Source organism: Biomphalaria glabrata, chromosome 8 (assembly GCF_947242115.1).
Source record: "Biomphalaria glabrata chromosome 8, xgBioGlab47.1, whole genome shotgun sequence".
NCBI classification, from domain to species: domain Eukaryota; kingdom Metazoa; phylum Mollusca; class Gastropoda; family Planorbidae; genus Biomphalaria; species Biomphalaria glabrata.
Genome location: NC_074718.1, coordinates 3,072,268 through 3,098,932, shown reverse-complemented (window position 1 = coordinate 3,098,932; position 26,665 = coordinate 3,072,268). Strand labels below are relative to the sequence as shown.

The window sequence follows — 26,665 nt, the reverse complement described above, 5'->3', positions numbered from 1 at the left end:
CTCATAGAAAAGCAATTATGAAATAACAAAAGAATTATACGATATCAAACAAAATATTTGGTCATACCACAGTTTCACATGTTAAGTTTACCTTATAAAATCATATAAAATACAGACGTTTAATTACGTCAAATAATTACGTTCTACGTGTGTACCTAAGTCCCTAGTTGAGATCAGAAAGTAGGTTTTTATGTTATAATTAGTCGGTGTTAGGACTTCAAGGGGATAACTTAGTATTACGGACAGAAACTCGACCGTGGCCTTTTCAGTAGTAAACTTCATTCAAGTATATAACGGTCTGGTCTTAGTCCTTTAACCTCGTTAGATATGTAGGCATTGTTCTGTAGTAGTTTGAATGTATCTAATACACGGGTACAAGAAACCCAGACATCTCAAGAGTAATCTGTCATAGCTAAGCAGCTATCAAAAACTACAAGATTGAGGCCTATTACACCAATCTAGGCTGAAACTTTGCCATAGTTTGGCATAATTGGAATTGGCTACTGTTAAAGCTTAATTTGTTTGATTTACCTTATAGAATGGGACCATTCCTTCATGTGGAAACTCCTTGGTGGCTGAAATGAGGTGAACAAATTTACTGTGCAGACCTTCTCTGTACAAGTTCTCTGCGATGATGCGACTGACAAAGTTTTTCCCCACTCCAGTTGGACCATGAAATGATAAGACCAAGGCTTTTGAAGGGTTGTTGGTTCGTAGGTGTCCTTTGATGTGACCTAGAACTGTTTTCTGGACCAAATGTTGCCCATGCAGTTTTCTTTGTAAGTCAGCTTCAAGCCCTGAAGAAAAGAAAGAAAAAAACTATTTCTGACAAATAAAATCTCGATGGATTAAGTAAACACAAAATGTCAATCTTTGCTAGTGAATAAAAATAAAGGGAAAGAAATTGTACTTGACTGAGATGGTGGTATTAGCAGAATTAGTCCCTTTTATAGGTAAATGCTTTAATGTAAGTTTGAAACAAACAATAGACAATACAATCTTCTATTTTCAAAAGTGCCTCAGAGCAGAGTGGTTAGAATATCAGCTTGAGGAGGCTTGAGTTCAAATATTCAGGTAGTCCCCCCACATTTAAAAAAAAATGCTATTGACAAAAAAATTACAGTAAAATTCACCCAGATATCCCTTTCTTTCTCTCCCTATCCCCATTTTCCCAACTGGTTCATACAAGTGGTAGGATCACAAATTATTTAAGAAAAACTAAAAGCATGAAATAGTGCTAAACAAAAACAATCTGTAAAAATATTTCTAATTGCACAAACTTTATTACATGATTGATCCAAAATAATTGATACAACAACACTTTGTATATATGCTTTGTTTTTCTTTAAAAAAAAATTTATATCTTCTTCTTGTAAGGATCTAAATTTGACAGACAGACCAACAGAACAAACCCATAACAAATTAGATTTCACTGAAGGAAAGACTGTTGTAAATATACTATTTATGTTTACACTAAACAAACTTTTTTATATAAAGAAATTATTGTTACAAACATTACCAGTTAAATTCTTTATAATCCATCTGTCGTCGCAACAAGTTTTAAAGTGACACACAAATGAGTCAAAGCCAGTGTAGATAATAGAACCAAGGGCAGCAACTCCAGCATAGATACCAGAAACTTGAATAAAACAGCTGCCAGGGATACTGCAGTGCAGGATCAAAACAGACAGACTAAAGTATGTCGCAGCCCTCATTATTGAGTGCGTCCAGGCATAGACTTGTGATTAATGTCAAGTTATTCAAGTAACATCCAAATGTGACGGACATCAAGTTACATCCAGTTACATTGTCTTTCCTAAAGACTGAAAATAAATGAAAACATACTTTTAATTATCTTTATCTAATATTATCTTATCTTATCTTTGTCTTATCTTTTAACTATCTTTATCTGCTAACTATAGTTAAAAAAAAATGCAAGCTTAAAATCTATGGCCATATTACAAGATCTTATGGGCTCGCAAAGACCTTCCTTCAGGGAACAATACCTGGAAAAAGAAGAAGAGGCAGACAGAGAAAGCGATGGGAGGACAACATAAAAGAATGGACGAGCCTGCCATTGAAAGAAGTTCCAAACAAGGCAAAAGAAAGGGAGGAATGTAGAAAGACGGTCAACGAGTCTTGCTTGATGCCCCAATGGTTCAACAGACTAAGAAATAGGTCAAGGTAAAAGTATCTAATATTACATATTACAAATATTCTTTCAAAAAAGAAGATTATTACATTCTATGGATGACCATGAGTTAACTTGTTGTGCATGTTAACAAAGAAATCATATGCCCAACTGGGACTCTGCCAGGTATTGAAGTTGTGACCAAGCATAGCATGAGGTTTGCGGGACATGTCCTCAGACAGAGTGAATTATGCATACCAAGAGTTGCAATGATATGGAGGCCAATATGAGAAAAAATCAAACAGGGATGTCATTGTAAAACTAGGTGCAACATTTTCACGGAGGACCTTGAAGCAACAGACAAGAGATGGGAAAGAGGCTTCAGATATAACTAAGCGAACTGTCTGTTCATGTAGTATATGTACTTTGTAGTCTCAATGGTAAGCAGTTCGAACCCTGACTGCTGCCAACTTCCACATTCTGCAGAAGGTTTAGATTAGCAATCTACATTTTTGAAGGAATAGCAGGAACAAGTAAAACAGACTAGCAGGATAAACCATCTATATTATAAGTTCCCCTTTCTGACTTTGTGGTCTATAGGGCAGATGATGTAAAGGTAATCTGATTCTGTGGCCTACGGTTAATGAGGGTGTCATGTGGCTAGCACAACGACCAACCGCCTTTACTTTTCCCCAACTAATGTCAGGTACTCATTAGAGCTGGGTGGACTCAGGGGCGTCCTAAGATTCTGAAATTAAAAATCCCAGTCTTCACCAGGATTCGAACCCTGGTCCACGGTTCAGAAGCCAAGCACTTTACCGCTCAGCCACCTCGCCTCCTATCTATATTATAGATCTAAACCAATGATGGTCAAACTACGTCCCAATTTTTTTATTTTTTATATGAGTTAAACTAATGAAATTATATTGTAATAAATAATAATAATAATCTTTTTATCCATATGGAAATTTGTCTTACAATTTGTGCATTACAACGAACAAAATATTTTAGAAAACCAAAATAAAGCCTATGTTCACACCAGACTCAATTCATTGACATGCAAAAGGTTTATATCAGATAGTTTAATTTTTTTGTTAATGATTTGATTGCCAGGGGGGACAAGAAAAGAGTTTTTGTGTTTGTCTTTGCTATCAGTGTCTTGTATCTCTTTTGTGATGGTAACATGAAATGAGATGGTAACATCACAAAATCCTGTCCCTGAGGATTTAGGATTCTATGAAGTTTATTTTTATTTTTAATGTTCAGAATGGCAGTGATATTAAAACTTTAAACATTGCAGATGTGAGCGTGATAAAATATCGCCTAGTCCTTTTCTCTAACATTAAATGAGGACATTTTTCTTTTTATCTAAGTAATCATAATCTTTGCTGCCCTTTTTTTTTTTTGCTGGTATAATCAGTGTTTGCAGCAAAATTTAATTTATTGTCTAAGATAGTACATAGGTATGTGTCTCATTTGCTATGAAACCAAGGTCTTTCATAAAGACTATATTTATATAATATTATATAGAGATATTCTGAAATTTGACTTTTCTAGATTTTCTAAGTGTATTTTATATTATAAATTTTTTTTATATAGATCTAATGGCCTGATCTTTAGGTTTTTGATTCACTCCTAAAAAAGTTTGCCCATCACTGATCAATCTAGACTCTAGGGTCATTCTACGACTAAACTTCTAAGACTAAGGATATAATTCATTCTAATCACTAATCATAGATTTTGTCATATATCTTATCTAGATCTAGTGTATCACAAGTCTAGAATATCTAGTGTCTAGACTAATAGAGTTAGAGTGCACTCTCTAGATTAGAAATCTCTAGATTAAAGAACTACAATATATAATAATAATAATAATAATAATAATAATAATTATATGTAGAATAGCATTTAGATCTAATATTACTCATAATTAATATCTAAACCAGGCATGTCAAACACGGCCTCCGACCACTTTGCATGCGTCCCACTTTGCCACATAAAAAATTATCAAAATAATGTTAAATTATTACACTGGAAAATAAGAGAAGACAAGATACTTGATTTGAAAAGTTGTATTTGTTAAACTGAACAACGAGAGTGAGTCTGCAGTGAAAGCCTGCTACATTTTGTCTAACTTAATTGCTTAAGTGCAAGGCATAGCAAATTGTTTAGTAAAGAAGATTTTTATTAAGGAGTGTGTCGTTAAAGCTGATGAATAATTTGTCCAGAACAGGTGAAAGCATTCAAAGAAATAGCGTTAGGAACACTGTGACAGATAGAATAAATGACATGTCAGTCAGCTTGAATGAACAATTAAAGAACAAAATAGCTGATTTTGAATTCTTTTCATTGGCTCTCGATTGATTAACTGATGTAACAGGTGAACCTGTTGAACATTTCCAAACTGACGAATGGGTTCAGGATTTGGTATTTGCAGTTGATCTCACTGGTCACCTGCAAGACTTGAATTTGAAACTTCAAAATAAAGACAAAATTGTCACAATTGCGTGTGATGATGTGAAGTGCTTTCAAGCAAAATTTCGACTGTGGATAAACCAAATATCAAAAGAAAATCTTGTTCACTTCTTAACATGTCAGGAACTAAAAAGATTAAATACGGCTACAACATTTGGTAAATATGCCCTACATCTGAAATCATTATTAGATGCTTAAATTTATTGTTGTCTGTATCTCCATTTTCATTTGCAAACAAACTTCAACATGACATTAATAAACTTGTATCCCAGAAAAAATGTCAGGACAAAGAAAATAATGGGTAATCATAGTAATTTTTAATTTGTAAATTGTACTACAAATTTAGCTAACTTAGGGACAGGTATTCAATTAAGTTTTGTATTCTGTTGTATTGATTATAATTTACATAAAACTAGTAGGCTGTTTTGCAACTGTTCTGTTTTTTTGGCTGTGGCCCCTCAGATCATATAAGTTTCATAAGTGGCCCATACACCTTAATGAGTTTGACATGCCTGATCTCTAGACAAATCAATAAAAACTAACATAGTAGTATAATAGAGAGTCAAAGAGTCTATATCTTATTATCTCTAGACTCTAGAGATCATATAGTCAATATCTAGTATATATAGATTATAGATCTATCATCTATACTATACCACTATAGGCCTAAACAAACGTTAAAATACAACAAAAGTAGTGTTTTTCCCACCATTGAAAAAGGTGCCAGTACCCCATACCGGTGCATACTACTCAGATACTGTCACATAAAAAAAAACAGTCACTTAACAGTGATAGTCTGATAACTGATAGATCTAGATTCTAGATACAGTGGCTGAATCAAGTCAACTGAGTAAGTTGATCATCTAGTATGATCTAGGCTCTTCTATCTATTATCTTTTTATTTTTTTCTTAGACTTAGATGACTTCTAAGTCTAGTCAATCTTGACTTCAGTAGTAGATCTACTAGTACTAGTACTAGACTAACTTCCTAAGACTAAGATACGTAGATCTAGAATCTAGCTAGTAAGTAATTTAATAAGTATCAGTATCAGTATCACTGTAGAGTGTAGTGTAACTTGTAAGTGACTGTCACTGTACTGACTGTAGTATGAAGTGTATGGTATCAAGTATCACTATCAATCATGAATAAGAATAATGATTTTTAATCATGATTCTCAAACACATGACATCTTATCTTATATAATACAGACGTTACTTCAAAAAAGAAGATGATTACGTCCTACGCGTTATGCATTTGTCATGCATATTAACCAATGACTGACTTAAATTCATAAAATTCTGTCATCGAACATCATGAACATGATCATTCACATTGCACTGGTCCTACCTAGAGATGTAGATTAGTACCATTGGCTAGATTAGATCTAGTACATCTATATCTAGGATCTATATTCTATATTATACTATTACTAGGTTCCCAGGGGAGATCTTTTAGAACTTTTGATGAGTAGATCTTGCACTGTTTGAGTACTAAGTTCCAAGTATTAAAATATTTCGTTTCTTTCTTAAAAGTCCATGTTTTTATGACTATTAATTGTTTTGTTTACTTAGACTGCCCAATGTTGATAATTGTGGTTTTGCTCTTTTTCTTATCAACCCACTGAATGACTGATATCATTCTAGATATCTAGACTCTAGATCTAGATTTAGATTTTAGATCTACTTTAGGTGGGCGTTGTCCGTTTGTTGCCATTAGAACCTACTCTAGATATAATATAGTTGTAGGTATGTAGATCTAGATCTCTCATGTCCATCGTTTAATCTATTATAAATAGATCTAGTCGTATTTAGATTCGATCTACCTTGACTCGGTGACGGTGGATTCAACGATAATCATAATTAAGATTGGGGTAGATCATGATCATATCTATGTTAGTTTTATTTATAGTTTATTATTTATACTATATTATGTATATAGAGTATATAGCCTTGCCCTTGGACGGGTGACCCAATCGTATACTATTATTATTACAAGTCAAGCCTAAGGCCCGGGCTAAGGCCAAGTAACGAAAGGTGTAGGTATAGATCTAGATTTAGATCTAGTGAGTCTAGTCGAATCTAGTCTTAGACGTCTTATGTGAGTCTAGAGTTAGACTTAGATCTAGGTAGTGATAGTATCGGTAATAGTTTAGATACGCAGATACCTTTGCCGACCACCGTGTTGTTTGTTAACAATATTTATCTCCCTTATTGTGATCACTTTCAATAACTTTTTTTAAAGAGAGTTTTTGTTCTTATGCTGTCAACTTATGATTTTTTAAGTGTATTTACTGAAATGAAGGTCTAAATAAAATGTTATTAATAAATTGATGAACTTGTTGTTTCTTCTTTTTTTCTACTTATGAAATTATTAATTAAAAAATATATGTTAACAATTAGATCTATAATTAATATATTAACTCACCAAGCAAAGCGAAATAATGATAAAATAAAAAAAACAAATATGCATGAATTAAATGAAATGAAACACGCATCTATATATACATGTTATGTTTAATTTTTATTTTTTTTGAACAAAATTATGCATTATGACTTAGTGATCTTTTTAGAGCAATGACAATAAATGATGTAGATCTAGTACGGGAAACTTATTACTATAAGAAATAATACTTTTATGTTTATCTGTTGATGATTAAGACTACAGTTAGATCTATACATTTCTAACGAATTTTGAGCGCTCTCTATTTTCGTAAAATCACACCACGAAGAGAAAGAATTTTATGAAGCTGACACAGATCAGTGTCCCTTTCTCTTTCGCCGTAAGGTCTTCTGAGTGGAGTCTACTGTCTACCAGAGATTTTTTGGCGTGTGTTTTATGATCAGATAGGACTAATGTCTGTGTTTATAACTCTTACCACTACATCTGGCTCCACTTCTCTTGGAGGGAGGATAGGTCGAGTGTAACTAGATCACGAACGTCTTTGTTAAACGTTACGTAGCACCTGTTAAACTATCATGTTTCACAATCTGAAATTTACTTTGCGTAGAGTGGGGAACAAAAGCCAATGTATAAAGAAACAGGTAAGAAGCATATACACTACTATTTAGATAATTTATGCATCTTTACTTTCGGAGTTCATTAAAAAAAAAAAACTCCTCACCTATTACACTAAATTTGTTTAAGATGTGTAGTTGTGTGTGGGGGGGGGGTAGCGACTCCACCTACCAACCCTTCTCTTCACATGGATCCACTAGCGCCCATGTATTACATTCCGTTACGGAGTCCAAATCAAGTTTTTCTCTCCCGCCGTACCGTACAGGTGGCGATTGTCTCCATTTATTCTTACGTACCTTTAAACCCTAGCTGCGCCGGCCGTCACACGCGATCTTTGTCTTTACGGCAGAACTAGGTGTGATGTAATCACCTTCCCCTGTTCGGAGCTTCGCTGCGCCGGCCGACACACGCGATCTTTGTCTTTACGGCAGAACTAGGTGTGATGTAATCACCTTCCCCTGTTCGGAGCTTCGCTGCGCCGGCCGACACACGCGATCTTTGTCTTTACGGCAGAACTAGGTGTGATGTAATCACCTTCCCCTGTTCGGAGCTTCGCTGCGCCGGCCGACACACGCGATCTTTGTCTTTACGGCAGAACTAGGTGTGATGTAATCACCTTCCCCTGCTCGGAGCTTCGCCGGCGCCGTGGTCATATTAGGTCATCTACTGCTAGGATCGCTGGTATGCTCATAAAGGGAGAAGGGCAAGGTACGGTGTTTTACTTGGTCAAAATTTATCCTTCTTCGCTTTCTTTGTCGGTTCGTTTCACCGACATGCAGTTCAACTGAGGTCTAGTCGGATGAGACTAAGACTGAAACGTGATGCAACATAAACCATGTCACGATCAAAACTCTCTTGGTTGTATCCTATAATGTCGGCCAGCTTGTACAGATAGTTATGTACGACAAAAACTCCCGTGGTTGGATCATATCGTGTTGGCCGGCAGTCTATAAGTAGTTACATCAAGAAGTAGTTATGTATGACAAATACACTCTGATTGTCATAGAGTCTAGTCCCCCTCCCCTATTTGGTCCACAGAAGTAGTGACATAGTATTTTTATCTTGAAGCTCTTTCATCTCATTAAAGAGATTTGATAAAGCCTTTGATTTTCATCGCCCCATCCCTATTTGGAGCCAATCACAAGGTTACTAACTGTGATGCCATTGTAACATTTCCCGAATCTGTTATAAAAGCAGTTCCCTTCCACTCTTCAAGCCTATCATTACTTTCTCTACCTTGTTGTAGATATTGCTTGTTCTTATATTGTGCATTGTTTTTCATTCAATATGATTATAAGTTACCGTACATAATAAGAGAAGGATAAAGAACTTGTACTTATAGCTACCATATTTTTTTTTAACAGCAGCATATGGAGCTGATGAAAAAACATGGGACAAATCTGCAGAAATGCTTGCAGCTGCTACACTACTGCAAAGAGACATCTATACATTCTCACCAAACCACAACAAAACCAAATACTCATGGCTATTATTAAAACCTTTATTTCATGATGCAAACACATACATACTATCTCACACAGACAACCATATATGCTGCAACATAACACTATTGCATACAAATGGTAATCACTTTGATGTGGTTGTACCACAAGAGGCCACATGTAACCGTTTTTTTTTTGCCAAATCCACTGCTTGGAGTATGATGATTTAGCCTAAATTTTTAAGTGTTGATTAATATTTCATCTTACAATATATTCAGATTAGATCTATTTGGCTATTTGATTTTTTTTCTTGCCTTTGTATTTTATTACATAAAAATACATAGAAATATACCCATTTTTTAAAAGATACCACATTTTTCTTTTGCATGTCATTAATTTCATCATTAAATAACAATTTTTATGTCCATTATTTTCATGTATTTAAAGTCAGGGTACCGGTATCTATTTATTTAATTACTTTTATTTTGCCAATAAAAGATATTTTGTTAGGCTTAGAGTTATTTTTTTTATTTTTCTATTAATTTTTTTGTCTGTTGTTATTACTTTAACTACATGATTTTAATTTTCGATTTTTAGTTATTTTTCAAAGTACAAAAGATTGTTTGCATTTTAAATGAATTTTAATATTAGATCTAATAGCTGCTAGAAAGAAAGACAAAACAGCAACAGAAAAAAGTTGGCAAGTAATTCAAGGGAGATAGTCTAGTACTAAGCCTTAAAACCAAAATGGCGTATTTCCAATGACAATATATGGTAGTAAGAAATAAAACTTAAAAAATATAAAATATATATTTTAAAAACTATTTATCTCCGAGGAAATCAAATTACATATTTGTAATCTGCATTTTTTTCTGCATATTCTGAAAATATAAGAGAAACCTAATTTAGCGTTTCTAGTGTCGTATACTAATACCGTAAGTGTAACAATGGTCAATGCCAACAATAATGGAATGGTCCGACCATGGCTTGAGTTTAGTTTAGGCTTAGGCTTAGGAATTAGCCTTGACACAATATTACAACAATAGTATTCTAATTCTGACCATGTGAGGTCAGCTGACTAACCTATTTAAGTATTTTACGTAACACTGACCAGACGCTAACTATAGTTATAGTACAGACAGAGTGTGGTTTTAAATTTTACACATTGGCCTGGCTGGAGTTGTGTGACAGTAAGACTGTACAGCATTGAAAACTCCATTTAGATTTATCTAGATCTATATCTATTTATCTATTAATATTATGTTATCTAATTATACATTCGGTCGAGTAATTATGAATTTATACTAGATCTACTACTACTAGCTAAGAGCTAGTCTAGGTATACTAGATCTAGGTCTAAGTCTAAAATATAAATTTCTAGACTAGAATCTAGAGATTTATTTATTTATATTTTATAAATATAATTAATAATAATTTTAATTACTAACATGATATAAGTTTTTAATTTACAAAAAATTATATCTAGATCTATAAAATTATAGTTTTATGAATTTTACTCATTTTTAGCCATTAAGCCACAATCCCTAGGCCTAGGTCACCCTAGGCTACTGCCCTAGGTTCTGTCTGGATCTAGATCTAGTTACTAGTCTACAGTAGTTCTAGATTTAGATCATAGATTTACATTTTGATGATAATAATCTTTAAATAATAATAATGATTATCTAGAATTATTGTAAATCTAGTCTAGATCTATATAAAATATTCTATAAATAGTATAAAAATACTATTATTATTAATAGTATTATCTATAAGTCTAGAATAGTTTTTAAGATCTATCTAGATCTATCACTATAGAGTAACTTTACTATAGATCTACAAATAGTAAATAGTAGACTTTATCATTAGATTCATTATATAAATTATAGAGTAATAAAGAATATAGACTTGTATAATATTGTATATCTAGTTAGTTACAATATATAGTATAGGTCTCTCTAAATTTAAACAACAAAGAAATTTTGAAGAAACTCTAGTCTAACATAGCAGATGTAAAGTAAAATTCCCCTTTCTGACCTTGTGGTCTATAGGGCAGATTATGTAAAGTCCATCTGTTTCTGTGGCCCACAGTTAACGAGGGTGTCATGTGACCAGCACAACAACCAACCGCTTTTACTTTTCCCCAACTTCTTCTTCTTCTTCTAGCCAGCTTTATTGCTGCTGAGCTGTGAGCTCTTTTGCAGACTGTGTCAAGGAAAAAAAGTGTGCTGTTTTCTTCAGTTGTTCAGCACTGTTGTACAGGGTGTTGGTTTTGTTGGGCTGTACACTGTACTGGAAGTAGGGTCTGCCTAAGGTGGATTAGGGAGGGGCATTCAAAGAGGAATCTGGTTTATAGTTTCAAAGTGGTGGGCGCAGTGTCTGCAAAAGGGAAGTTGTGTGGAGTTTATTTTGTTCAGGTGGTAATTTAATAGTGGAGTGTGTCCTGTTCTTAGTTGGAAAATTGTAGATTGTTTACTGCGGGGGAGGAAGTTAATACTGTCCAGTTTGTTAGGCGTAGTCATTTCTTTGTACATGGCTCTGCCTGTGTTTCCTGATGCCCATTGGTTGAGCCACTCCTCCTTGTGATTGTTGACTAACATTGACCTTAGCGTGAGGTAGTTAACAGGTCTATCTGGTTGTTCCATAGATGAACCTGCCTTTGATAGCTTATCTGCCTTTTCATTTCCCATGATGCCAATGTGTCCAGGGATCCACTGTAGTGTGATATTGATATTTAATTTTGATATCATCTGATGGATTATCACAATGAGTGTTGTCAACTCTCTTTGAGGTGCTGCTGTTAAGTGCTTGCCGAGTAGATTGGGAGTCTGTAAAGACAACTATATCTGATGGTGGTTGCACTCCTTCATATAATTTGTTTTCCACTGTCTGTAGTGCTATGGTAATTGCCTCAATTTCGCTTGGAAGTTTGAGCAGTAATCGCCACAGGGTGCGCTTATCTCAAAGTGTTTATTTTTAGGGAAGACCAGGAAGGCACCAAGACCAACATTGATGGTGGCTTTGAAAGCCGATCCGTCTGTATAAATATGGATAGCTGTTTTTTTATAGCGTTCAATTGTTTCAAGCGTGCCTACTTTGAGCTCCAGTGGATTTGATTCTTTTGTTAAGGTGTTATTTAGTAAATGTGTTTTGATGGTTGGTTGTTTGTAGTTTAGTCCGGGTGTAATGTTTGAAAATCTGGTAATTTTTTCTCTGTTATTGGGTAGGTGGTGTTTTAGGGCTAGTTCGTCAGTAAGTTGGATCTGAGTCCTTTGCTTTTTTTGGTTGTTTTTCCTATTTCTCTGTGTTAGTATTTCCCCAACTAATGTCAGGTACTCGTTCGAGCTAGGTGGACTCAGAGGCACCCTAAAAATCCAGAAATTAAAAAAACACAGTTTTTACTAGAATTTGATTCCAGGACCCTGGGCTCAGAGCCCAAGCACTTAACCCCTCAGTCTCCACACCTCCTACATCATGTGTACATAACAGCAAAGTCCACATTTCATTGAAGTATTTTAATTGTATTTTATATCCTTGTCTTACAAAAATTACTACACTTTTGCTCATTAAAATCCATTGTTTATGATGTTTACATCAGTTTTTATATTCTAGTAAGATGCAGTGGGTTTAAAAACCAGTGTCCCTATGATTTAAAAAGGAGATAAAATTCCTTGATAAGTTGCTAGTGTATGGCTCAATGATAAACTCATTCTAGGTGATGTTCATTTAGAATTTAGATTAGAAAAAGTATTTTAGATGTACAGTGTCCTGTCACCTATTGCTTTGATTTAATACATAAATGTGTGCTTGATTTCTCTGCTGTGATCAAACATGTAAGTCTTCAATCTATTTATTTGCGTTGATCTACTCCAGGACATTTGTTTGACTATTTCATTGTTCTTAATATTTCTTTGCAATGATTTGAATTCTAATGCTCTGATTCTTCAGTAAATATTTATAGAAGCATTTACAATTTGTTTTTCCATTTTAGTCAGTGCTTTCAAATATTTCTCTAAAGAGAGTTATCATTTTATAGTTAAAGAATTTTAAATTTGTTCTGTATTTCTTTTGGTTTAAAAAATATTTTTATTTAAAGATATCTTTTATTACTATTATAGTTAAATTGCTTTCCAAATTATGAAATCATTCACCACAGTATCTAAATTAAAATTTGAAAAAAAAAAACCCCAGCAAAAAAACAATTGGGCACCTTGAAATTGTGGTTTAGATTTGTTTGAAACATTGTTTCTTGTGAATACTTTAGTGATGAAAAATGAAAGGGGACCTAATGAACTTGTTTGAACAAAATAGTCTCCCTTTCAGACCTTAGGATCTATAGGGCATGGGATGTGAAAGTCATCTGTTTATTAGGCCAACGGTTAACGAGCACGGTGTCTTGTCCAGCACAATGACCAACCGCCTTTACTTTCCCCAACTTTAAGTCAGGTACCCTTTAGAGTTGGGTGGACTCAGGGGCGCCCTTAAAAATCCCATAATTCAAAAACCAAGTCTTTACCAAGATTTGAACCTGAGACTCTAGGCTTTGGAGGCCAAGCGCGTAACCACACAGCTGTCATTCCACAAGTTATGACCTGTTCAGAAACATAATTTTTGGCAAAAAATTACTTGTTGATTGTTTCAGGACGTCATGTGATAAGCATCATTTTTCCTGAAGTGTGGGAGAGAACTTGTCCGTTTTATACTTCTCTTGGTCACTTTCTTCATCTCTTCGAGATAGATATTTCCAACTGCCTACTCCTTTCATTGTCGTCAGGCTCTAGATCAGCCTTTTCAGTTTTTCCTTTTATTTACATGTGTGCTGGTATCTTTTTTTTTGCATTATGTTTGAGGTTTGTAATAGCTGTCCTGAGTTGTTTTTTGCATTATGTTTGAGGTTTGTAATAGCTGTCCTGAGTTGTTTTTTGCATTATGTTTGAGGTTTGTAATAGCTGTCCTGAGTTGTTTTTTGCATTATGTTTGAGGTTTGTAATAGCTGTCCTGAGTTGTTTTTTGCATTATGTTTGAGGTTTGTAATAGCTGTCCTGAGTTGTTTGATGTCATATTAGATCAAATAGAATGCATTTTGTGCAAAGAATTTCAAATGTTTTATGTCCTGTCATTACTCTTCAGCTTAATTCCAAACACAGTCATCTTTCAAGTTTTTGAAATGATGCGTTCATATGTTGATGACTTTTGTTTGTTAAAATTGTAGTTCGACAGCTCAAATCAGGTGCATTTAGAGTACAGTACTATTGGCCTTGAACAAGATTTTAATGACTAATGACCTTCTTCTTGTTGAAATCAGGTCAATCAATCCAGATTTCTCATAGCCTTCAAAGGCTTCCTTCTCTATCATTAAGTAGTCCCCCCCCCCCTCCGTAAACACACTCACACAGACCAGATATGCGCATCTACTAACTACTAAACAAAGACCAATGCTATGTTCAAACGTATTGGAGCTCAGTCGATTTGGTCCCGTTATCATCTGATGTCTGATAAGTTTTCACTTTGTGATAGTCGGCAGCTTTAAGGTTTAATCTTGTTGGCCAGCCTTTGATGAGGAATGTTATCAATGGCTGAGGTCATTGTCACAGTGTAGTACATAATTAAAAGAGGTCAGATCTGCAACCTTGACTCACTTTGACCTTAGTCTTTTTTTTTTTTGGGGGGGGGGGAGGTTTGGAATAAAGAAAATAATCCTCTTGAGTTAAAAAGTTATATATAGCCCAAAGAAAAGAAAATCTAGTACTAATATTTCCAGCCAGTTTATGATTGAATACCAGCATAATATAAAATATTTATAAAATAATTGATTATTTCATTCTCACTAGAAGACTAGATACACATATACTATTTTTATATATTTATTTATTCTAGAATATAGTCACCTCAAAAAGTTCTTCAATTATTACATTATGATTTCATGCTTTAGATTCAAACTTCGATATACATTACACATTCTGTTATTTTTATTTTATCAGTAAGAAGAAAATGTTCACTACTGGGATTTTTAATTTTGGGATCTCTTGAATCCTCCCAGCTCTAATTTTGGGAAAAGTAAAGGCGATTAGTCATTGTGCTGGCCCTGACACCCTTGTTAACTGTAGGCCACAGAATCATCTGCCCTATATAGACCACAAGGTCTGAAAGCGGAATTATATTACTTTTTTTTTTTACTTAATAGCACTCTGTGTAAAGGCTGTCACTGTATCTTTAGAATATATATCATTCCTTTCTTTCTACACTCCCTGATATCAACTCTCCTGCTAGCCTAAATATTTAACTTTTATTACTTACTGAACTCAGTGACAGTCACCATATCTTACGAAATATATCTGTCAGGTAACTTAAAGCAGTTCTTGCACTAGTTTATTTTTAGATTGAATAATCTGCTGCTTGCCAGAAGTTCGGCTTAAACATCAGTCAAAGCAAGACTAAGATACTTGTCCAAAACACAAACACTGCACCTCAAGTAAGCATTAATGGCCAACCACTAGAAATTGTTGATCACTTTTGTTACCTTGGATCCATCATATCCAACAACACTCTACTGGATAAAGACATAAACAACAGGATAGCCAAGGCAATGGCCACCATGTCACGGTTGCAGAAAAGAGTCTGGGACAACATATTGCTGACTAGCAGTACTAAAGCCCTAGTCTACCGGACCTGTGTGTTGAGCACCTTGCTGTACGGAAGTGAAACATGGTCAACCAAAATACTCATGGCAGGAAAAAAAGCTGAATGTCTTCCACCTCCGATGCCTAAGGCAAATCTTTAAAATAAGGTGGCAAGATAAGATAACCAATGAGGAAGTGCTACAAAGAGCAAGATGCCAGGACATCCGCTCTGTTATCAGCAGCAGACGCCTTGGCTGGCTTGGCCACGTTCGTAGAATGCCAGTAGGTCGACTTCCACAGGACATTTTGTATGGCGATCTAATAGAAGGCAGGAGAGCCGCTGGTCGCCCACTTTTACGTTATACGGATGTATGCAAACGCGACATGAAGCTCTTCAAAATTGATACTGGCAACTGGGAAGATGTGGCACTGGACAGATCCACATGGAGAGAGAGCATAAAGGAAGGGTCACAGATTGCAGATGTCATACACAACAGAAGCAGAAAGAAGGGTGAAAATGCAACGGCACCTGGTGATTATATATGCCCAACCTGCGATCGCAGCTGTGTATCAAGGATTGGCCTCTTTAGTCACACAAGAAGTTGCAAAGGGAAAAGATCGTCTCTCGAGACGTAAAATGCCACAGTACAAATTATCATAGTGATTCCAAGTTCTAGAATAAATTTTTAAAATTTATTTTGAAAGGATTTTAATTTTGAATTTATACTTTAAATAATCTCCGGCTTCATGGTATTGTTTGAGTGTTCAGAAACTGTTGTAATGAGAGAACTGTATGAAATTAGAACACCAGAAATGCATAGTCTGATCAATGAACACATTGTTGTCATCATGGTACTTAAACATATCGGGATAATATGTTAGCCTAAATATTTCCTACTTTATAACATGGCCTGAATTGTACCAGTCAGGGTTCGTAGCGCTCCTAAAAACTCCTAAAATCTCCTAAAATTTTGTCATGGAAAAGTGCTACTAACCTTGACCAGTGTGCCTTAAAATCAAAATCTAAACCTGTGAGGCATGCATCCAAACAAATATCTAGATTAACAGTAGTTACTGGGATGTCATCAAGTTTCGTTTGACATTTATTTTTACTTTTTATTATGGAATTTCCTCTTTCTATGAAATTTTCCACCTGGTTTGAGTCCCTTTAGCCTTTTCACTGTGCTGTTCCCATTTATTGCAGTTGCTACTGTTAACAAAACAAAGTTGCATCACCTTTGACCTTAGGGTGGATTTATAATAATAGTCTTGCATCACTCCTTCTTGTGTTAGGAGTTCATTTTTCATTGACTTGAAAAAGAAAAAAATGTTTCTTTTCAAATGTTAAAATGGTTCCAGTTTTTAGTGCTTCAGTGTTTTCTATACATGTTTTACTAGAACTTTGTAGTGCACTAATATAAATTTTACTTTCTCTTTTGCGTGTTTGCCTTTTTTGTCCTGAAGACAATGAGGCAAGTAGACAAAGACAATGATCTCCCCTTGAGATAAGCTACCAGGGTAAAAGTGGGTGGGTTTGGAGGTGTGTGTGAGATTATTATCAAACAAGGTTAATCCCCTTGATATACTGTCCTTGTGGTCGTGACTTTTATTTACATTGGGGTTGGTTATCAGGCAGGTGACCAATGTTGCGCAATTGTTTGGCCTCCAGTATATCACCCCCTGCCTCTGGCCTTACTTGACCAGTTGTTTGAGCAGGGTAGCCACCGGACAGTTTAGTTCTGCAACATCCAGCTTAGATCATTTAGAGACTTAGTTTTTTTTGTTTTTTGTTTTTTTAATATATTTTTTTCTTTTGGAGACGCAAAACAATTAAGTACTTATTAATAAAGTAAGTGTTTTTGTTAGGGTTAGGCTCTTCACGAGAAGTTTTATTTTATTTTGTTTCTTGAATTTTAACTCTTGCAACTTTTTAATAACTCTTTATCTCTATAATTATTTTCCATGTTCTGACAGAATTGTTCCGTTTTCACATTTGTATATTCTACCCGTGTTATGATTAAATTTCAGTAAAATTTTTCTTTGTAATCAGAAAATGTTACTTTTGATATAGAATTATAGAATGAATCCTCTTTTTATATAACATATACACACGTTTATAAAACCAAAAATTAATTTAATTCAATGGGGTCAAATCAACCTTGGCATCATTAATTAAGAGAGAAAGAGTTATTTTTTTAGGAATTAGTCAAGTTATATTGGGCTTACTAGTGAACAGTAAGGATATGTAATCAAAACAAAACACTTTGATGACTGTAAAATTGTGTTGTTGCATCTATAGAGTCTAATTGAAAGTCTTTTTTTTTTTTATTTCAGACTATACTGCATCTATATTTTATTGCAAAAATTTAGTACAAAATTCTGCTTGTGTGATTGTTAATAACAACAAGGACCACAAGAACTAATTATCTAGCAATTTTCCCTGGACATTCAACATTTGAGATCAGAAAAAAAAATGGATATCTTTACATCTGTCACAACTGATGCAACAAACTTCACGACTCACACAACCGTTACAAACACAACTGTCGGACCTCCAGAACCGCCTTATCCAGTGTTTGTCGGATACATCTGCGCCTTTATTGCAGTCATCATGTATGGCAGTAACTTTGTTCCCATTAAAAAGTTTTACACTGGTGACGGTAAGTCTCTTGGCCTTGGACTTTTTAAAATTTGGTTACCACACCTTGATGGTTAGTGTTGTTCTTTTTTAAATCTTGTAATATTTCATGTAATTTTTAAAAGTAAATTGAGATACTGCTATAACAATTTTATCATTGGTTTATTATTGGTTTTCTGTTAATGAATAAATAATAAAATACCCTTCTATATTACCCTGTTTTAGTTTTGCTCAAATTTTCTCTCTGTGGCATTTTACGTCTCAAGATATTTTCCCTTTGCAACTTCTTGTGTGACTAAAGACGCCAATCCTTGACACACCACTGGGGTCGCTGGTTGGGCATATGTTATCACCAGGCTTCATTGCATTTTCACCCTTCTTTCTGCTGCTGTTTTGTTTAGCATAGAAACCTGCTATCCGAGACCCTTCCTTTATGCTCTCTCGCCATAATTTTATTAGCATTACTATTTGCCGTACAATGTGATTTATTTAAATCTTTTGTTTGAAAGGTATGTTCTTCCAATGGATTCTCTGCAGCGGTGTATTTGTGGTCGGTATAGTTGTACAGATCATTCGTCAATCTTCATTTCACCCGATCGTCATGATGGGTGGAGCTATATGGACGACAGGTGAGACATTCTACTTTTGATTTATTGCGTTTTCCCAAGCCACTGCAAAACCGTAAGTGTAATCTCACTAGCATAGAGCTTAGTGTTGTCAGTATTCTTTAGAAGTCTTAAATATGTCATAAACCAGTGTTTCCCAAACTTTTGACCTACCTGTACCCCTTTTATAATTTTTGTAATGCTGAGTACCCTCACCACCACCACATTTTTATTTATTAACAGAACATAATAAATGAGTATTTTTAAAAAAATCAGCATAGTTTATAGTCTTAATAATAAAAGTCTTCTTGTACCCCTGGGGGTACGTGTACCCCACTTTGGGAAACACTGTCATAAATAATTGAGACTGGAGCCTAAAAGGTTACTTAATCAATACGTTAAACAAATTTAGTTTGTTTCTCTATTTGATGGATTACTTTGTGTCTTTATTTAATGGATGCATTATTTTCATTCTCTAGGAAACCTTTGTGTTGTTCCAATAGTTAAAACAATTGGCTTGGGTCTAGGGATGAGCATCTGGGGAACCTTTGGACTGGTCACTGGCTGGGCAAGTGGAAGGTAAGACCCTGCTGAACTTATTAGCTTTTATATTTTTAATCATGGTGGCTGAGGGGAAAGCGCTTCTCTTCTGTACCAAGGAGTCCTGGGTTCAAATCCTGGTGAAGATCTGGATTTTTAATTTTGGGATCGTTAGGGAGCCTCTATGTTGACCCGGCTGTAATGGGTAGCTGACATTATTTGGGGAAAAGTAAAGGCAGGTGGTCATTGTGTTGGCCACATGACACTCTTGTGAAGTGGGCCACAGAAACAGACATCATTTGCCCTATGGATCACAAGGTCTGAAAAGGGAAATCTTTGTTTTCCTTACCCTAAAGAGTTGTTTTTAATGAACATTTCACATCCTTGTACTGACATGTTCATATTGTTCACTATTGTCCAGGTTTGGCTGGTTCGATACTACACCCAATGAAGTCAGCAAGCCGTTCATGAACTATTTTGGCGTGGGCTTGGCGTTCTGCAGCATCCTGCTGTACGTGCTGGTGAAAAATGAGGTCAGTGCTAAAACTGACATGGAGGTTATAGTAGATGTGGAAGAAAACACAACAGACGAAGAAGCACCACTGATTAAATCTGTAAGTACCCCAACCACAGAATTTCAATACATGAGTAGGGCTTTCTTTTTATATCTTTTCAAAATAACAATCAAAGGGAGTTGACACCCCCTACGGATTATTTACAATTCTTAGGTCCCTTTGTTTATCAATAAGGATGTAATTTTCATGCCCATATTTTCATTGTTTTAATGGTATGCTTATTCCAGGGTGGTTCTATTAATAGTAAGCCGCCAAGAAATTCGTATACCACTTCAACTAATGGCAACTCAAGAAATGGAGATATACTCGTCTACAACAGTTCTCTCGTTAGTAAATCACGCTTAATTCCCTTGAACAATTTTGTTAATTCTTTTTTTTTTATAAGAATTGGATTGTGTAAACTTACATGTAAAAATGCTATCATTCATCAATCTTGTATAAGTCATTATTATAAATCATTGTTTTAGTTACTATTTATTTTTGAAAACAATCATTATTTGTGATTCCATGACCTTGGGAGCATTTAGAGTAAAATAAATATTGTAACTAGTAAACAAGAGCTATTTATATCCTTTAGCTTCAACCTAGTATCTCATGAGTTTTTATTCACACATTTGGAGTATATTAATCTTACAAAAATGACATTTCATTTTACATCTAAAGCAGCAAGCTAAAGACAAGTTGAAAGCCAACAAATCATCAGGGGAAGCTGCGGATGACAAAATATTCATTGAGAACTTTTCTCCAATGAGGAAAAGAATAATGTAAGATTTGAATTTGAAATGTTTATACCTTCATCTTTTTTCACTCTGTCTATACATTTTAACAATCCCCTTTCTTATTTCCCTTGGTTTAAGTGTTAAAACCCTTGTATAAGTTTTAGAAAAATTATAGTTTTAACTCTCTTTTTTTTAAAGGAAATTAGGTTTGTGTTAAGTGACTTGATCGTCACATGAATAGTGCAGACCTGCCTACCGTTACGCAAAATGCGTATTCGTTACGCAAAATCTCCCAAAAATGACCGCCAGTACGCAAATACGCATTTAACCCGTCGCGTTACGCATTTCGTATGCTTTTTTTGTTCTCCTCTCTAGACTAGCTTACAAGCGGTCACGGAGGTCACGCTAAGCCCACCTGTGGGGAGAGGGGCGAAACAGAAAAGGTGGGGTGAACACAATGTGCCCAGATCTATACGTTGATTGGTACTTAATAGCAATTAGATGTCTAGAAATGAAGAACGAGAGAGTGATGGAGTGGCGGGCTGGTACCAGGTTGGTACCGTCAGTTAGCTGATACACCAACGTGCCTTTTTTTTTTTTTTTTTGTAAGTTCATGAGTAGAAATTAATTATGTTGGTGCATTCCTGATTCTCGTATTCATTTGTATAGAAAAAAAAATCGAAGAGCTATCGATTCAAAACACATTGAGTGACACTGTAGATATCTAGTCTAGATCTAGATCTGGATTCTAGAATCTAGATAACTTGTTATACAGAAATAGATCTAGCTCGAGTCTAGCTAGTCATTACGTTATGATTCTCTACATTACCCTACAAACTAGTTATAGATCTAGATCTAGTATGATTTAGAATTTAGATTGACTAGATCTAGATCGATAACATCTACTACCATCTACTCTAGATCTAGACTAGATTCTTAGTCTTAGTATAGAATAGATCAAGTATGAAGGTAGGCCTACGAAAGTTTGGATCTAGCGGATCCACGGCACCGGTAACACTTTTGAGCCCAGATCTAGAGTAGATTATATCCATTATATAGACATAGATCCAGATCTAGTCTAGATATCATCTCTATTGATCTAGATTTAGATTGTAGATCTAATCATGACATCTAATATTATATATATATATATATATATGACAAAATAGAGGATCACGTAAGTGTTGCGCATTCTGGTGCCAAAATACGCATTTTGACCGTAAGTGTTACGCATTTGGACTTTTTTTGGTAGGCAGGTCTGATAGTGATTTATGTCATGCTTTGGGGATGTGTCAGTATGTGTTTATGTTTTTTAGTGGCACAGTCCTGTCGGTCTTCTCCGGCATTATGTACGGCATCAATTTCACACCTTCCATCTATGTCAAGGAACATTACAGTGGTGCCAGTCAAAATGGTAAGTCCTTACAATCTATCTTGTACAACACTTATTTAAGAAAAAAATGAGAAACTGAGGAATGGTCCATTGAATCCATACTTATTTTAGGAATATCTAATTAACAAGAAAGTTTTTTCAGGAAAATGTATTTCATTGTTTTGTTTATGATGGATAATTGTTTTTAAAGTATTTGTCAGAACAAACTAATTGATACAAGTGCCTATAGTTGCTTTCAAGTAAACACATTATAACATCATTATATAAGTCTTCTAGGTGAAAATTGAGCTAATGTTTAAAGCAGTAAATACAAAATTTTAAAAACCTTAATTTAAAAAAAACACACTATTATACATAGTTTTACTAATTTAATTTTTTTAAATACCTTTAATGCAATTACATTGTAAGGTGATTATTGGAAATAAGTCACTATCACTGACAGTTCATTTAAAATAGTGTTGTTGTTTGTTTTTTTTTTTTTTGCTAAACATTTTTTGAATACCCATTGAGACATTTGAGAGTTGAAAGATGTAGCAAGAGTGTTGTATTTAATAAGACTTTGCAGACTCTGTTTTGTCTCAAAGCTATCCCAATGGTTGCTTTTGCAAATAGCAGTATTTCCTAGGTTTATCTGAGTGTTTCTTTTATTTCAGACTTAGACTACACATTTGCCCAGTTTGTTGGCATCTATGTTTTTCCTAGGTTTATATGAGTGCGCTTCTTTTATTTCAGACTACATGTTTGTTGGAATCTATGTTTTTCTTAGGTTTATCTGAGTGCTTCTCTTATTTCAGACTTAGACTACACATTTGCCCAGTTTGTTGGCATCTATGTTTTTCCTAGGTTTATATGAGTGCGCTTCTTTTATTTCAGACTACATGTTTGTTGGAATCTATGTTTTTCTTAGGTTTATCTGAGTGTTTCTCTTATTTCAGACTTAGACTACACATTTGCCCAGTTTGTTGGCATCTATGCTGCAAGCTCTGTTTACTTTTTCCTCTATTGTGCTTTTCAGAAGAACAAACCCAAGGCTAGTATACATTTTTTTTTTACCATATTTTTGTCTGATTATGAATTGAGCTAAAAGTACTATTTCAGTGTGTATCAATTACTTTTTGCTGTATGTATCTTATAAGATGTTATGTAAACTTTGTTCTGCAGGTCTACCCTAGTGTCATACTCCCTGGTATAGTGTCTGGCATCATGTGGGGCATAGCTACCACTTGCTGGTTCATTGCCAACGCTGAACTCTCGGAAGCCATTTCCTTCCCTATCGTCTCCACTGCCCCGTGCGCCATCGCTTCATTGTTCTGGGGTGTTCTAGTCTTTCATGAGGTCAAGGTAAATAGCTCTTACAATTATTACAAGGTTTTTTTTTTTTACAGCTGGGTGAAATAAAATTGTAGCTTTTAAATAGCGCTGCTTTCATGCTTATAGCATGCTCAGAGCGCTATGGGCCAATCTCATTTGTGGACCAGTGGGTTGGGGGGCAGGGTAAATGGGGTATCTGGGAGAAGGTTTTCCGTGCTGTCTTTAGGTGCTCAGTAAACACAATTCTACTCGAGTCCAACCTCGAGCATCTTCATAGGTAGCCAAGCCAAGTTCAAGCGTACTTAGCCTCTCGTCCACGCTTCCCACACACATTTACAGAATATTTTGACAATAGGTGTAATGATAAAGTCATAAAGCCAGGAAGATTGCATGCTGTAGCATATTAAAATGCTGGAATTATAACAGAAAATAATAAATAATAAAAGAGCTACTTTTGGCAACAACTGCTGAACAAATAAATTTTGTGTCACATAAAAGCGCTCTTTTTCACAAGGAGGTCACAGATGTTACCTGAAGTGACCTTCAAGCTTTTATTTTCTACCTCTCCAACCCACCCCTGCTACCAATCAAGTAGTCATTCTGCATAAATGCATAATCATCATGAGTGTAAAGTAATGCATAAACATCTAAAGGGTTTTAGGTTGCATAAACATCTTGACTGTAGAATAATGCATAAAGATCTACAGTGTAAAGTAATGCCTAAACATCTAGAGTGTATAGTAATGCATAAAGATCTACAGTGTAAAGTAATGCATAATTTTTGTTTTTTTTTTTTTTAGGGTGTTCGCAACATTTTGATTTTAGTCCTTGCTTTCTGTGTTATGGCAACTGGAGTTATCCTTGCTGGTCTGTCAAGATAAAAGAAATACATTTTAGCTGTATCAAAGTTTGCCAAGCTAAATTTTTAAATGAGTGAAAATTGTATCAGGGATTCAATGTGATTTTGCATATATATATATATCTCCCTTATACATTAATAAATGGGGCTTTTTCCTTTTTATTTTCAAGAGTTTTCGTATTGATAAACAGCTAATTTTTTTAACTGAGTGAAAATTGTATCAGGGATTCAATGTGGTTTTGCATATATATCTCCCTTAAACATTAATACAAGGCTTTTTTCTTTTCAATTTTGAAAATAAATGTTTTGTATTGATAAACAGGGTTTGAAAATGTAATAATCAGGATTTCTTTTTACTGGTACAAGTGTACTCAGCATTATAGCAGAGAATATTTTTATTTACATTGGACTGCCTTTATCTACTGAATAGATGCTGATTCATTGTCTTTGTATTACATGATGTAGAAAGGGTGCTCTACTTTATTTGGCTACAAAGACTCTGCTGTACTGAGTCCATGAAAATTCTAAGTATATTCAAGGCAATTCAAAATCTTGCCCCCATTCAGACCAACTTGCTGAAAAGTTTTTAATTTTTAGAAAATTCTTGTTCTTTTTTAAAAAAAAAATTATTTTTTTTTTTCATTTTAAGATTATTATAATGGTACCATATGCTGTATTCCTGTATATCCCTCAAATTTGAAAGTTTAATTTTATGCTCATGTACACTGTGTAAATGTAGTGTGTTTACATTTTCAAATGGGTTCTCGTTTTCTTGAGATTCGGGTGTTAAAATGTTTTGTTGACAATGTTCTCGTCTACATTCCATAGAAAATGCTTTTATTTACACACAGTCTCTTCACATTTGTAGATATTGTCACTAAATATATGTGAAAATAATAGGGCTTCTGAACCTAGAGGTCCTAGGTTTGAATTTCGATAAAACTGGGACTTTCGAATTTCAGGATTTTTAGGGCGCCCTTGAGTTGGGGAAAGTAAAGACAGTTGGTTGTTGTGCTGGCCACATGACACCCTTGTTGACTGTCAGCCATTTAAACAGATGAACTTTAAACCATCTGAAAAAGGGAATTCTCCTTTTTCTTTGCCAAATATCTTTTTTCATTGCGTACCTGGCATCATTCCATTTTTTATGTATGTGTGTGTGTGTGTCTGGCATCATTTCATTCTTTATATATATATATATGTGTGCCTGGCATCATTTAATCTTTATGTATGTATGTGTGTGTGTGTGTCTGGCATCATTTCATTCTTTATATATATATATGTGTGCCTGGCATCATTTAATCTTTATGTATGTATGTGTGTGTGTGTGTCTGGCATAATTTCATTCTCTATGTATGTGTGTGTGTGTGTCTGGCATCATTTCATTCCCCATGTGTCTGTTTTTTGTATATAGTTGAACAAAATGTTCTTTTAATTTTCATATTTGGATTTCTGTTAGTTTGTATAAATATTTCATTGAGTGTTTGATATTCTTCAAAAACTGCTATGTAAATAAATAATGTACATATCTTTGTGTGTATATTTAGAAAAAAAAAATTATCAAGCTTCATCAGTGATATTTAAAACCTCTGATATTCCCAAGACTCTTTTCAGCAGCTTTTGGTTTCTAAATGTACCTGGCTAGTAGGAATCAATGTCTTGATAATGATACTATCCTTTGTCTAAACTTAGTTTATATACAGGTCAGTGCTATTTCTGTTTGTACTTTAAGCTAGTATACATTTCTTTTTGTTTATTATATTTGTAAAAAAAAAAAAAATATTTTAGACTTATATAATAGTAGAATTTTAATTTTTAAATATTTGTTTTTAATTTGTAAATATCTTGTGAGTTTTTAAGGAAATGTGTACACAGTTGTACTGATATTATTTTGTGCATTTTTATGTTAGCATATACATGAAATTGTAAAACATAAATGGACATATTTGTTTGATCAATTAATGGTTTAGGACAGGTCCTCTTTTTAGAAATCTTTTTTTGAAGTCTTTCACTTGTTAATTTTTTGTTTTGCTTTGTTTGTTGTTTTTTAATGCCTATTTTGACTATCCTTTGTCATTTCTATAATCCCTTTTAAAGTTTGATTTTCTAGTTATTCAAGTTATCTTGTACCCCTAATGTATTGAAAATGTTAGACTGAAGACTGTATCATTTTGAAATGAACAATATCAATTCATGCAGTAGACTTTTATATTTCACTCTAGGTTTTGACTCTTATTTTACTCTCCAAGTTTTTGCCTGTTTTGAAGGTCCACATTGGACTGAACAATAGTATGTTGTTTCATCTTGTTAAAAATGTCATGAATTAAAATCCAGTTTGATTGAC

At 34.4% G+C, this 26,665-nt stretch overlaps 2 protein-coding genes across 13 annotated transcripts in view; one reads left to right on the top strand and one right to left on the bottom strand.

Moving 5' to 3' along the window:
• LOC106059050 (torsin-1A-like) overlaps nt 1-6,571 on the bottom strand; it is a 13,339-nt gene extending 6,768 nt beyond the window's left edge. The window contains exons 1-3 of one of the 4 annotated variants that reach the window (XM_056037618.1): nt 6,430-6,571; nt 1,520-1,823; nt 532-797 (exon numbers count right to left, since the gene is read on the bottom strand). In XM_056037618.1, the coding sequence (XP_055893593.1) occupies nt 532-797; nt 1,520-1,715 (462 nt within the window). In that variant the 5' untranslated portion in view covers nt 1,716-1,823; nt 6,430-6,571. Of the gene's footprint in view, nt 1-531; nt 798-1,519; nt 1,824-5,954; nt 6,137-6,174; nt 6,194-6,429 lie in introns of those variants that run through there. The other 3 variants (XM_056037619.1, XM_056037616.1, XM_056037615.1) reach the window with 3 other exon arrangements.
• LOC106067052 (transmembrane protein 144-like) lies at nt 6,268-26,665 on the top strand. Of its 9 annotated transcripts, none has more exons than XM_056037607.1 (11): nt 6,268-6,352; nt 18,016-18,341; nt 18,829-18,948; nt 19,404-19,503; nt 19,886-20,078; nt 20,267-20,365; nt 20,703-20,803; nt 22,075-22,172; nt 23,087-23,181; nt 23,313-23,492; nt 24,263-26,665. In XM_056037607.1, the coding sequence occupies exons 2-11, from the start codon at nt 18,155-18,157 to the stop codon at nt 24,341-24,343; spliced, it is 1,254 nt and encodes a 417-aa protein (XP_055893582.1). In that variant the 5' UTR covers nt 6,268-6,352; nt 18,016-18,154; the 3' UTR covers nt 24,344-26,665. The 9 variants fall into 9 exon arrangements, with proteins under 9 accessions (XP_055893582.1, XP_055893584.1, XP_055893588.1 ...); XM_056037609.1 differs by having other exon boundaries at nt 6,277-6,295; XM_056037613.1 differs by lacking the exon at nt 6,268-6,352 and adding an exon at nt 6,479-6,498.

Bases quoted from the DNA above. Each gene is read 5' to 3' on its own strand.
- LOC106067052 (XM_056037607.1), top strand. From the start codon at position 18,155: ATGGATATCTTTACATCTGTCACAACTGATGCAACAAACTTCACGACT. The intron at 20,079-20,266 runs GTAAGTACCCCA...TGCTTATTCCAG, and splicing joins AAGCACCACTGATTAAATCT to GGTGGTTCTATTAATAGTAA. The intron at 20,366-20,702 runs GTTAGTAAATCA...TTACATCTAAAG, and splicing joins TCGTCTACAACAGTTCTCTC to CAGCAAGCTAAAGACAAGTT.